The sequence below is a fragment of the Acipenser ruthenus genome, chromosome 11, assembly GCF_902713425.1.
Source record: "Acipenser ruthenus chromosome 11, fAciRut3.2 maternal haplotype, whole genome shotgun sequence".
NCBI classification, from domain to species: Eukaryota; Metazoa; Chordata; class Actinopteri; order Acipenseriformes; family Acipenseridae; genus Acipenser; species Acipenser ruthenus.
The window spans coordinates 39,432,430-39,447,038 of NC_081199.1; the positions used below are offsets into that span (position 1 = coordinate 39,432,430).

At 40.1% G+C, this 14,609-nt stretch overlaps 1 protein-coding gene across 3 annotated transcripts in view; it reads left to right on the forward strand.

The window, feature by feature from the left end:
- LOC117426884 (integrin beta-5-like) overlaps positions 1–14,609 on the forward strand; it is a 43,415-nt gene that overhangs the window by 21,671 nt on the left and 7,135 nt on the right. For 2 of the 3 annotated variants that reach the window (XM_034045047.3, XM_059033896.1), the window contains one exon: positions 12,767–12,989. In XM_034045047.3, coding sequence (XP_033900938.3) covers positions 12,767–12,989 — 223 coding nt within the window. Of the gene's footprint in view, positions 1–12,766; positions 12,990–13,140; positions 14,602–14,609 lie in introns of those variants that run through there. The other variant, XM_034045048.3, reaches the window with a different exon arrangement.

The following is a 14,609-nucleotide window of genomic DNA, read 5'->3' on the forward strand; positions in this document are numbered from 1 at the left end:
TTTTTATGGTTTCCTGTGTGATGCAGTGAAAGCTGTTTGTGATATGAATCCACATTCTTGAATGCTACAGTAAATTGCTTTTGCGATTCTTTCTTTGTGGCGTGGAGGCTGTGTAGAGGCTGTGTGCTGAATGGCATTTCCTTTACTGTTCAAATCAGCAGATCTAAACTCCTCCAGAGGATTATGAAGTTAAATCCTAAACCCCCTAATTGCAAAAAGATTCCCTCGTACTTCAGCATGATAATTAAATATGCAAACAGATTCCCTCGTACTTCAGCATGATAATTAAATATGCAAACAGATTCCCATATACTTCAGCATGATAATTAAATATGCAAACAGATTCCCACATACTTCAGCATGATAATTAAATATGTTTACAGGTGAAATGTCACACACAGTTTAAAAAAAGAGTTTCTACTCCTTTCAAAAGACTGTTATGTTGAAGCCTGTGTTGGAAATCCTGGTTACTGTTGGTCTGTGGATTTTTGTCAATGTAATGAAAAATAAAAAATGAGGTTCCTTATCCTAAGGCTACAAAATGGAACGTGAACATGGTCTGCCACCTCATTTCGTGCACAGATAACTGCATTTAGAGAACATTACGGAAGAATGCAGTGCACACACACTCCAAGAAATTACACTTTTTATATAATTAATAATTCAACTTTATTGTGGGATACTTTGAATATGGATGGAGAGGAGCCCACCAGCTATCTGTTTTAGACTGACCGTGAATGCTGAATTCCTAAGTTACTGTACTTTGTTATTGTTTTGCAGAGCTTCATAATCACATTCATGTCTCACCTCGGGGTCCAATTCGTTTGCTTAAGGGATTTGATAGTGGTGTGGAATGAGTGTCTGCTGAAAGTCACTGTGCTAAGCTCTTGGAGGTTTGTTGTGACATCAATCAGCTTTTCCTCAAGAGTTCCCTGCTAAAGATAGCAGCCTCTTATTCACTCCGGTAAGAGTGTCAAGGACAAGGCTTAGCATTGAGAGAGTATTAAAACATCCAGGTCAGAGCAATTCAATTGTGGGGGGGTTGCAACAGGACATCTGTATATACTTCATGTATCTGTTCTGGGTCTGTCAGCAACTCTCTGCTTTACCATTGCCATGTGTCAGTGTATGTAATACAGTATTTGAGGGCTATGTAGGTTCAATTTAACTTCAGAACTTTAAACAACATGGACAAGCGTGACATGGTTGCCGTGGTGCATAATCCTCAAAATCGCACTAATCAAAACCGCACGAAACTCAAGGCACATAGCTGGCAAGATTTGGGTGGAGCTGAATAACAGTTTCCTGAGTTTTCAATTGTGTGCATACAATTTCTTAATGCTGTTTTTATGATTCATTTTAAAAAAGTTTGATATTAATGAAATATTTCTATACTTTCGACGGCTTTGTCAAAATGTGCCCAGTAGAAGCTGGAAGCCAGCAGCTTAGCCGCAGGAGCAGTGGGGTTTGTGTATGTTGGCAGTCACATCCACCTGTATTGCACATTCCACTGTCTTAATCGTGATTAATACGAGCATTTACAACTGCTTTTCATCGCTTCAATCTCTACTCTGCTCTCTGTTTTCTGTACAAAATGAAAAGCACCTGTAAGTGGATGGCACGGTCAGTGGTGTCTTATTTCAGTAACCCTTATCGGCTTCACTGCTTTAAAATGTGTCGTTTCTTTCCAACGCCCTGTTGAGCACAGCCAGGTTTAGACACATCACAGTAACTCTAGCCGTGAGGCCTGCAGCTGTTGTGGGGTAGGGGTGGGGACACGTGGGACACACGTGGGACACACGACACAGGACACGGCTAGTTATTGGGTGTCATTCTGGTGTTAGGATAATACAAAAAAAAGAATATGGTCTACATAAAACCATATTCTTTTTTTACCACACATACATATATATATATATGTGTCTGTGGTACAGTAAGTTAATGTTTCTTTATTGTGCCTTGCATGTCTCTCAACGTCTGTAAAAGACTTACATAAGCTAAGAGGAAATTGCAGGCTTCCCAGAAGGCAATTAAATGCAGCTGGATGTAGCACAATATGTTCCAGGTATGAATATTATTATTATTATTATTATTATTATTTTTTACTGCTTTAAAAATGTCTGTGCATTTCTAGACAATGCTCTGTGCCAAGTATACTTTGAATGGAGAAGCAAACTATTTCTAAATACACCTGCTGATTAAATCATGTATTTATGAGGCAGCAAAATCTCTGCTTGTGCTAAATGACCCGTTAGCAATTGAAAACACATCGCTTTTTTACTACTGCAAATGCAAGTGGAGGGAGAGTAATCCTACATCCCCAATGCCCATGCATGCTTTGTGAGGTCAGTGCTAACGAGGTAGGTTCAATTCTTTGCTTTGTTTCCTCTCTGTTGTGTTTTTTTTTTCCAGAGTTGTCTGATGATGTGTGGCATGCTATTCTGCTGATTGTAGAGTGGCACATGCTGTACAGTTTTCATTTCATTGTTTTGTTTTACTCGCAGTGCCTCCTCTTGCAGCGACATTTTGTTTTTCTTGAAGTGCCTACAAGTTTCATGAGAGGAATTTTTTGTGAGAAGTAAAATACGAACAAAGCATTATTTAACTGGCTTCAGTAATCGCACACTGTTATCACTCACTGCAGTGACTTCTGCATTTTCTGGTAAAAATAGGACACAAAAAATGAAATTCCTGTTTAAACCACAAGCAGAAAAACATACACTGTGGGGTAACGAAGCCAACATTCTCTGGGAACTTGGTCATAAGTGTTGATTCTATCCAAAGTAAATGCCATCTTTTTTTATATATATATAAACAAATTAATATTTTGGCTGTACAGTATTTCTCTCTGTATTTTTATCTACCAGATTAGTTATGGAAGTTTTATTTATTTATTTTTTTGTGTTCTAAGCCTGTCCAGTAAAACCCATACTTAGAAACACAGCCGTGGTATACAGCAGTTGAGACACAGCAGACGCTGGCTTTGCTTGCATCTGCATGACACTACATGGAAGTTATAAAATCTAGACTTTATGAGCCCCAGTGCCCCTTACAGCCAAGAATAGTCACAAAAGCACAAATCACTTTGAGCCATGGCTTTGCATATTGCATTGCTTTATCCCCTCAGACCTCGTGTCTGTGTTTTATCTGAACAATGCAGCCACGTCCTTGGGGAAATAACAGGCTTGGGTTTGTTTTATTTAATTGTGAAGTTGTTTCAATCTCTGCACAGTGATTTTAGGCAGGTGGCAGTCTGTACTTTCGTGATAATATAACCTCTCCCCTTCGGTCACTGTGTGCATAATAGTTGTACCATGTTAAGTCTATCATTTTATAATTTTTTTTTTTTTTTTTTTTTTTTTTTCTTCAAGGTTTTGGCAGGGCAACTTCTCAAACTCGATTTAGAGTTCACATTTGACCTGAAAAACAACTTTGTTTACAATCCATGTGGATCAGGCACTAAACATTTAAGATACACATAATAGAAGCAATTTGTCCTTCAGTGTGTCACAACAGCAGATTGAGCAGCACACTGTTTCTGTGCTTCATGCTGGCGTTTGGGGAGATGGATGATGTCGAGGTTTCACTCACAACAAGCATGCGGCCCTGCGCTATCTCCAATAAATACTGCACTGAGTTTAAGCCATGATGTGCTTTTACTTGGGACCAAAATAAGTGTTATGTTGCAGTAGTGTTCATTTCTGTTGACTAATTCTCTGGAGTTAAGGGGGAGCAGACAGTTAAGAAGCCAAAAATAATAAAAACTTGCAGGCCAGTGCTTTGCCAAGGTCATTCTGTGCTAATTATAATACAACCTCCTTAGATTTAGATTATGGGGAAAACAAAACTCCTACCGGCGTTAGAAAAATCTGATTGTCTGCTAGACCAATGGTGTTGCATGCAGGGAGACCGTTCTGAGTGGTGGTTGTTGCTTGAAATGTTGCAGAATGCCTGAAAGGTATTGGTGCATCCCACGGCTAACACCACGTGTGACAGGGTAGCCGAGGCGGTGACATCAGGCCAGGAAGTGAAAGCAGCACAACACACAGGTACTCGGGTGCAAAAGCGCACTGCCGCGCCGTTTTTATTAACACAAAAATAATTAAATATTTAAACAAAAACAATACTCGGAGACCAAAGAAAGTTTTTAAACCAAAAACAAATCACGAACACAAAATAACCCCCACCTAAACAAATACGGTGCTGGGGCTTCCAGCACCCATAGCAATTGTTTTGTTTTGTTTTGTTTTTTCTTTCGCTTTGCTTCTCTCCCGTCTCGCTCGTTCCTCCTCTCAAAAACCCACCTCGATCAGGGAGAGCTGCAGGCTTTTATATGGGTGACCATCTCCCATTTAGCAACAAATGAATCAATTACTTAACTCGGGAGATGGTCACCTTCTGCACGTGGTTTTGTGGGATGGGGCTTTCCCATCCACGCTGCCAAACAATAACACACAAAAACACTAGTTTTTACAAAGATACAATACATGCACCCGTTCTTAATAAAAATAAACACATTTTATATGTGCAGGGCTTTCAACTGCCCTGCAGCAGCGCATACAGCTCTGCCAAGGGTCCAAAAGCCACACATTGAACTAATGTGATAATATAGAAATAGATTGTTTGTATGAAGTAAGGAATACTGCGAAACATGTGGACAACATATATTGCTACAGACATCCTGCATCTGTAACAATTTCAGTTCTGATCTTGTACGGCCTTACAAACTAAAGCAGGTTTGTGCCTGAGGTGATCCTACCATGTGCCACTACCCTCTTGAAGGACCTGGGGAGGAATTTAATTGAACATCTCCTGAAAGGAGACCTTGCTCCAGAGTGGATCTGTCCTGTGTATATATTTTTTTATAATTCCTGTACGAGAATGCAGTGAATTAGTTACAGTATTTTTCGGTGTGTTATCCCTGCCCGTCAGTCTGTTTGCGACGGATAACAGTTGCCCCTGGCTCCACCCTGGTGAGGTCAGTGCAGTGATGTCAGAGGAGCGCGGTCCTGGATACCCATAGGCTGTCCCTCGGCCCAGATAAAAAGGACTGTGTGATCAGTCAAATACTGCACACAACACTAAAGCTTGGTCTGTGCATGGGAACTGAGACACGTTTGTAAGACTGCCTTTTGGCACAGTGACTTTTCTCAGACATGAAATTAATCAAACTTCTTATACAGATGCTTGTTAGCATAATTTGAACACCCAAGTTCACAGAACAGTAAACTACTTTTAGTGTAGCTGCAATTAGTACTGAGCTAAAATAATTTTAAAAAGATATACATATATAAAGTATAAATAATCCTTTTGCTTCCAGAGCAAACATTTACAGACTTGTCTTTATACTGCGCATCGCTAATAGCAGAGTAGAGCAGCGACTTGCTAATGCCATAGATGTGAAATAAATAAAATGCTTGTCTACCCTTACTACTGCATTGCATGGGTGACGCTGTGCAGAACCTTGCATCCCTTTGCATTGTAACTTAAGGTTGACCCATTTACTTTACTTATTTGAGACCCATGTCGCTGCTGTTTTTTTTTTTTTTTTTTTTTAAAGGAACATATCCATGAGGAAAACCAAATAAGTATTTGAAACAACCGAAATAAATACAATGTAAGCAAAACATCCCATGCAAGACGAGAAAATATGAGGAAACAGGCAATACTAGCCGTGACTCTTAGTCAGAAGAGGAAATTAAATTTAGGAAACGCAAATATGAAGCAGTGAAATACAGATAATAAATAGTTTCAATACCTGTTGGTAATAATTGCTTTTATATATTTTTTTGTGTTTTTAAAAGAAAAAGAAAAACCTTTTAGTAATGCTGTGTGTTTGCTCAATATTAATATAACAGTATATTTATTTCTCATATCGGATTGTCATAATAAGTACCATTTGTTATGTTAACTGAACTGAAAATGAATCTTTGCTGTATTGATTTAACACAGACACTCATACTTCTGTCCGACAACTAGAGCAGCATGTGTATGTGAAGCAGAGGCCCTGCAGGCTCATGATAACTAAACCCAGCGACCTCCAATCTAGGAGCTCTGGGCAATTTAACGCAACGCAGCAGTTAATATATATACAGTGCAAAGGAATGTGAGGTTGGCGAGTGGGGTGGCATATGGAAGTCATTTGTTAGGCATGTAAATGAGAAGCCTTTTCATTAGGGTATATTACAGCAACAGAAGTGCTGAATGTCAGTGTTGCCGCTGGGTGCATGGCTCTAACAAAACATTTTAAGGTCAAGCGTTGGAACATTGTGGCTGTTACAGCTTTCATCATTTCTGGAATTTTAGCCACGAGCATGGATTTCTTTTGCATTTCTCTCTCATTTTGCATTGTTTCACAGAGGTGTTTTATTAAGGGAAACTGGTTCAATCAAAACAAACTAACATTACAAATCCACATGCATGCAACTGGTCTGGGACTTTGCTGTTTTAGCAGATTTGAAAAACACTTGCTTTTTTGTAACGGAGATTACGGTTCTGGCTTCCTTGAAATAAAATGTTGTCAGTTAAACTGAAAACTCAATTTTATTTTATTTTTTTTCCTGGCAAAAAAAGTTAGTTCTGAGCATTTTCAAAACAATAATTAAGTGGCTGTTTCATAAAGTACTCTAGTTGTACTACAGCATCATTAATTGGTGTGGAAAATTCTGTAAAAGTTTTAATATTTGCATCCATTGATGAGTGACTTTGTGGTTTGGGTTAACAGTGCATAGCCAACTACAATGCTACATAAAATAGCTAAAGACAGACATCAAATGCTGGTTTTGATTTTTTCTGTAACGGCACAAATTTAACTATCAATTGATGTAAAAAGATCAGGTGATTTATATCCACCCCTCCAGACTTCAAACTGTTTTTGTAGCAACTTCAAAAACGAAAGAAGTTTAACCTTTGGCTCAACTCAAAGGGGAGCTCTGCATTGTGCGTCTTAATCCCTGCTGCCCTGCTCTCCTGCTCAGGCTCAGATCCAAATTGAAGATGTGGGATTGGCAATTGCTTTTAAGGGGGAGAGAGATGCTTTCTCTTGCGTCTCACAGCCAGATGCTGATTAACAGAAGCTTCTGGCAGGCGTTGATTTCAGGGAGTCGGCTCGTATCCTAAACCTATTACTGCACAAAAATAATTCTAGGAGAGATTTTACTTATTAAACTCTTTATTTTAGCTGTTAATCTTACAAAATCTCCAGCTAATGTAGGATTGAGAATACGTTCTTCATTGGCATGTCATTAAAAAGAAATGTTAAATGGAATGAGGGTCTGTTTGTGCTTTCTGAACGTTGCCTTGTATTGTAGCCATCGAAGGGGAAAGGTCCACATTCTTCTGAATTTGAGTATAGAGAAAGGAGGTTTACTTGCAGTTTGTTTAAATTTGTGTACCCTTCTGGTCACCAGTTCAGTCCTGGTCACACAGGAAGTGTTTGAAAGATATGAGGTGAACCTCAAGGAGGTGTTTTGAGGTTTTAGTCAGGATGAGTCATTGGCTGCTCACTTTCACACGGTTATGAAATAATGCACAAGATGCTTCGAGATATTATTTACATTCTCTGCTTCTCTTGGTCAAATTTTGTTATGGGTTTAGTTCAGTTTACCAGTGATCATGCGAGTCAGTCAGCTTCTGGAACGTGAAGACCATTCATTTATTGGTTTCCGATTTGATACACCCCTGTATTCTATGAACCTGGAAAAGCTCCTCCAAATTACATAAAACTGCAACGGCACACGTGATTGTAAGATGGTTTGTGATTGTGCGTGTTGACGTGCAGCGTTTGGATAGTTGTAATTTTTGTAACCTTCATCCTTTTTTACATTTCTTTTGATTCCTTTTTGAAATATTTGCTTGCTGTCCATGAACTTCCTATAAATCAATCTGCAGTCTTTATATTTTCTCTTAACACATGACTTTCTATCCTGCTAGTGACTAATAATGCATGTCCTTGGTAACCTCAATCTGACATGGGTCCAGTTCTGTATCTCACTGTTACGCTGATGACATGGCCAAACACAGCTGTTCCAGTCTGATGCCCTTACAAACAGCAGCAGCAGCCAGCTTTTGACCTTGATGTGTTTTTTTTTTCTTTTTTTTTTTTTTTTTTATTCTGGCTGCCTCTGTATGGTCTAAAAATGTTAGCTCCTGGTTGCTGTATTTATTTGAAACAGATATGCATCTAAACAGTATGCTTGTTAGGGGATTATTTACGCGGCGGTGGAAACAGCAGATCGGCAGTGGCTGTGCGTGCACACAGAGTCTGCAGGGTCACAGGCTGTTCTAGGAGACATGCTCCAACAAGGCATTTCCTCTCTCCTTTGACAGCAATACTTTACTGATGCAAGGATATGCTGGCAATGGGGGAGGGATGCAGGAAGAGGGCCAGCAGAGTTCAACCCAAATCCTGCAGAACTGTCAGCTGGTGGACATTAAAAGGATTATATTCTGCAGGTTTGCTTTCCATGCACCCATACATGATATAGGGTTACTTTTGCAGTAGCCTGGAGACTGGGCTGAGCGCATGTCTTCTGCCTTGTGATACTGCAGGTAGATTAATGTGCTTTTCAGATCGCTCCCTGCTATTTTAGTGGCTAGGCACCATTAGTCATATATTTGACAGCATTGCATGCTTGCTCTTTGGAAGAAGTGGTTTAAAATTGCAGGCTGTCCAAATTGCAGAAATGGTCGAGCACGGAAACATTTGGTTTATTTATGGGTGTTTATGAAGTTCTTGCTGGCTGTGCGTTTCTTGGTCTCAAGTCCCTGTTTCTCTTCCTCTTGGATTCGTCTTCCGTCCCTACAGCTTTTAACACTCACAGTCAGAATGGCATGCAATTAAAAAACTAAACCTGTTTATACAAGCATGTGTTGAAGTCTGGCCCTGTCAACTATGCAGGTATTGCAATATACAGTCCCTTACTTGGTTTAATGTATTCAATTGAATGATTCCTGTAGACCGAAGCCCCTTTTCACATCCAGGGAGCAGGCTCTGTATGGTGTGGGCAGCACATTGCTAACACTCCTGAACCCTGCTCTGGAGTGTCCTATGAACATACATTCATTCATTCATTCATTCATGATTCAGTCCTGGTGTATCTGAATAAAGATTGTTACAGTATAAACATGGAATAAAGTAAAATGAAATGTCTGCTTTCTACATCTGACCATGATATTAATTAGCAAGGCTATTAAAGGGGGAAACCACAAACAAAAAAACAGAACAAGAATCGTCTTGTTTTGCTTACTTTGCATTTACTCTAGTAAACCAAGTTAACAGCATTATCCTGTTAACTGAAAAAAAAATACCTAACTGCCACGGTTGTTTGCGCTTCAGTTCTGCGAGTCCCATCAGGGTATTGAAATATTTCATGTTACAGCTGGCTGTCCTGATGGAGTTCAGAGACCAGATGGATATATGGCTCCATGCTTTGGCTGACTTCCTTATTTTGCTTGATTTTGACCTCAAACCGCACAGGCAAAAAAAAAGAAAAAAAACCACAGGACAAGCCAAGCTTTTTTTAGCCTTTTGTTAGCATTCTGTATTATTAATGATAATAACCATAATAAGATTCATATATTAATTGCACGGATTGATATCAGATTGACTGCAAGGCTGAGATGTGTGTGGTGATGGGTCTATCCTAATGTACTGTCCGTCGAAGTCTCTGGCTCACAAGCAGTCAGATATCAATGGTTTATCCAATGCAACAGACTTTACATTTTCATGGAATGGCTCCTTTGCTCTGGTTTACATAAATAAATGCAGCATTCATAGTAACTATAGCAAAACACTGTTTCCTAAAAAACAGACCCAAATGCTGACATGTAGATTGTGCAATCAAAAACAGCCTAATAACATGTTGCAGAGAATGTAAAGTTAATCTCTCAAAGCGTCTCGGTGCATTTTTCCATGACCGTGTTGCTGATAATTCTTACTGAACTTCCTGGCTAGAATGCTTCATCAGCCTAAAAGACATCACGGCTTGTGATATTACAAGTTGATACTGGTGTCGGTGTGTGCTGTCTTTATGTAGCCTTGCCTAAGGGTTCACATGAGTCCTGTAAAAAGAACTCTGTGAAAGATACAGTGTTAGTTATGCTGGGTGAAAAAGGTTATGTGTTGTTGATTCTGCATGCTATCAAGCACATCCAGGATAGGTATTGTGTGCATACAGAAGAGAAGCTGTGTAGCTCCTGTCCAATGTGGCGTTCATCATTGTTTCATTTTGACATGAAGAGCAAGATTTCCGCCACCCTTCTGTGTGTGAGTGTGAACTCATGACATAGTACAGAGTCATAGTGTGCACGCTGAAGTTCATCTGCTACGTCAAATTACTTTCTAAACAGTGTGAAGACTGCACAACAGGAGTTTAAGACTCTGAGACTTTCACTGGGATTCGGTTTCCTTATCTCCTGTGTCGGTGTGTCTCCTTGCATTAGGACTTATTGGATTTGATGTGTGAAGGCTTTTCTAATCTGACTCATCCTGTAAAACAGGTGCCACCCTCAAGGACTGACATCTGTGAACTGCAATCCGTGAACGGTCTGACACTGAAGGCTTCATTCAGATGTCCAAAAGCATACATGGGTTTAACTTTTCCCCCTCCCAGAGACTGCTGCAACAATAAGAGACTTCCAAAGAATAAGCTGCTGTGTACTGTTACATAAAGGCAAAAAGTCAACAGGAAGCTGTCTGTGCACACGGATATATTGTAATGCGAGCATCATTTTCCTCTACTGGTAATGCAAATCCCTGACAATAGGGAAAGTGGATGTGGATGAATACATGTACAGAATTGCTTATAATATTACTGCACCGGTATTGGTCATATGGTAGTAGATCAGTTGACCATTTGCATCACCTTTGAATTCCAGGAGTTCTTTGTGAGCGGCTGATTTATTAGTGCTATTTATCTCCAACAGAATGCGCTTGCTTAGTTTTTCCGCTACAGTTCTTTAAGGAGCGATCAGGGGCTCTCCGGCAGTAAATCTGTGTTGTGGGTTTGCCGGAGGTGGTGATGCCATGCGGCTGAAATGACTATTGCAGGTGGACTCGTATCCAGAGGGCAAAGCTTCCCAGGTGGTCTCTCTGAAACAGATCCAGACTTCCTCCTTTGGGGGCCCTGTCAGCCAGCCCTACCAGGACAGGCTAGGACAGGGATTCCCATCAGAGCGAGGCCTTGCTTAACTTCAAAGGACATTCAGTTTCTAAAGATCCCTTATTTTGTTAACTAGCAAGGTGATGACTTGATCACAGGTTCTGGAGGAAAACTCAGAAAACTTACTTTTTATTTGTTTGGGGTTTTTTTACCTGCAAGGTAATTGTGTGTAATAAATCATCAAGATCATGTAATTAAATAACCACTATGCTTTTTAACATATAGTTTTCTGCTATGGAATTCAGTATGGTGGTATTATTTTCCACTTATCTGTTTAATAAATGTCACCCCCCAGAACAAAACTGCTGCTATGTACTCACACACACACACGCGCACACACAGACATACACATGTACCTGCGTCAGTCTAGCTCAGGTAAGACACTACAAAGAGTGCTGAACACTCATTCAGTGAAATAGGAAAGGCATGTGGGCTTTTATAGTTAGGAAGTGCAATTCTTTGCAGTCCTGTGTTGTTATTTCTGATGGTTCTATTGGTATTGATTATCACTGATAGTCTCGCTCTTTTTGCTAGATCTAGTGATTCAGTTTATAGTGATTTGCAGCAAATGATTCTTCGAATCGTGTTGAGCAGATTTTCCAGCAGGCTGCTCTTGTCCGATTCCTCTGAGTGCTGCCAGCTATCGGAGCTCAGGATATTCTACAGACTGCTGCTTTATCTGTCAGGCCTGCTGGCTGAGCAGTTTGCTTCCACCTCTTGAGTTGTGCATGATGGCGGTGGTCGATTTTGTAATATATCTATGGTTGTATGACCATTTTTCAAGTTTTGTAACATATAACGTGTTTCAAAGCAAAACTTTTTACTTGAGAAAATACATAGTGAAGATCGCCCATTGTATGTGTTTAAGAAATGTTCTTTTAGAATGTTGCATGGTCTGTAAGCCTGTATTTTTTCTAAACAAATCCAACCACTTGAGATGTAATGTTCTGGCTTGAAAATACACTACTGCCTATATGTACTGTAACGTGGTGTGAATTTTTTAATGTTCCTAAATACTGTACAAGTGGGTTATGATTTAAGGGAGGCTCTGATTACGCTGAAGGATAAATGCAGATGTTGTTGTATTATTACTTGTACTGTTACACTTAAAATGTATTTGCTTACGATTGTAAGTCGCTCTGGATAAGGGCGTCTGCTAAGAAATAAATAATAATAATAATAAAAGTTTAATTTGTGGATGTCGCTGAATTCCAGGGGCTCTAAATGTATACATTGGAGCGTTGTACAGTATTATCCAAAGAACAACGCTGCTTTGGAGACTCGTATGCAGTTTATAACAAAACAACACTTTCCATTTTAAAAGATTGATATTTACTTTGGAATGGTAAACATCAGCTGCAAGGTGATATAATAAGAATGAAACAGGACTTCTCTCAGTGAGAAACGTTTAATAATATCGGCAGCAGTCAAATGTATTTGTTTAGTTAAATATTCTTTCCAAATGTGTAACATAAAAACGCAGTGTTCTTGTGAATTGTTCAACGTCTTCATAGGATTGTTCCCAATGGGCAGACAATGGCCTGGTTTGAGAATGGATCTCTGTACAGACCAGCCTTTATGCACAGTCTCTCATTGATCTGCAGGTCATGGGGAATGCCACTGTGGAGAATGCAAGTGTCACGCCGGCTATATCGGAGACAGCTGTATCTGCTCGACAGAAACAGATACGTGTCTTTCCAATGATGGTCAGATCTGCAGCGGCCGGGGGAACTGTGTCTGCGGGGAATGCCAGTGCAGCGAGCCGGGAGCTTTCGGGGACACCTGCGAAAAATGCCCTACCTGCCCTGACGCCTGTGGCACAAAGAGGTACCTTTTTATTTTTTAATTGCTGCTCTACCAGACTTCATCTAGAATTTGTTTATAAGAGGAAAATGCTTTTGTTAATGTACAATCAGATTTAATAGAGCTTGCATGTCGTCATACTTAAGCCAGTTGGGTTTTTTTTTTAAATTTGTAGCAACCCCCACCCCAGAGTGTAAGTTCTGATGGTCTCCCACAATTCTTCATTGAGGAGACCCCCACACAGTGTTTGGAATCCTGACCAAAGGCTACCACTGCCACAAAAGATGAGAATACTGGATACAGAGAGCTTAAGTCTTCAGGACCGTTTGTCATTCCGGCTCAAGTGGGCCAAATTCTGGGAAGGTGTTTCCTCCTTATGAGGAGGCGGATGATACATAAAGCACATGTGATGGGAGAGAAGGTCTCCATGTACATGCAAGATGTCTGGTGGTAAAAATACCTCTCCAAGGGGGATGACCTAGACAAATAGAGTTCGTATTTGTGTGCAACCCCTCTTTGGTTCAAGTATGAAAATGATCTACATGCAGCTGATGTTTTCAAATTTAAAAATGACACAGCTGCTGTCAGCGCTGCATGTGGTACCCTGCTGCTTACAACATAACTATTATTTGTTTATTTAGCAGACGCCTTTATCCAAGGTGACTTACAGAGACCAGGGTGTGTGAACTATGCATCAGCTACAGAGTCACTTACAATTACATCTCACCCGAAAGACAGAGCACAAGGAGGTCAAGTGACTTGCTCAGGGTCAATGAGTCAGTGGCTGAGGTGGGATTTGAACCGGGGACCTCCTGGTTACAAGCCCTTTTCTTTAACCACTGGACCACACAGCCTCCTGTTTTATTAAAAATGTTATATCGGTATACTGTTTCAAGCTGACAAATACTGTTGAGTGACCCAATTTGATCTCAAACAGCAAAGGAGCTCTCTTGCTACAAGTGTTATGACTTGAGCAGTAAAATGTGTAACTATCAGTAAAGTCTACCAGTGCCTTACACTGGTACCAGCACAGCTGCACTACAAGATCTTATTCTGAAGGGAATTCTGATCTCTGGGTAAAGTTGAACAAGGGCTGAAGTGTCTTGGAAAAGATTTATATGTTTTATGAGCCGTGTAAAAATGTTGGTGTTACTACGGAAGGCAGGTGGAGGTTTGCTTTGATTCCCCACCAACTACATTACAGTTATGGTAACAGGCTTCTAAATATTCTGAGCAAACTTTTAGAACTGGTTCTAGTTCTGTAACGTATGGCGGTGGGGGGGAGTGTATGGAAATATGTATGAAGTGTGTTGTCAAGGGTGTGAGATATGTGACTAAGTGTGCTGTGAGCCATCCAGCAGACAGATGTCAATTGTGTTTGAATGATATTGTGTGATGCGGTTAAAGACACACCCAGCTGTGCAGACAAATATTTGCTGTCTGTGTCAGACTTGGCTAGAAACGAAGGCCGCCGTAAGAACTAGTCTGGGAGATCAGGGACCAACAACAAAATATTATTTTAGTATATTAGTAATATTATCATGTCTGGTGTTCACAAGGACAGCCCATATTCTAGTCATGCTATTAGAAAGTCATTTATTTACCAAAGGTTTTTTTTTTTTCTTTCTTTCTATTTCAGTAAGC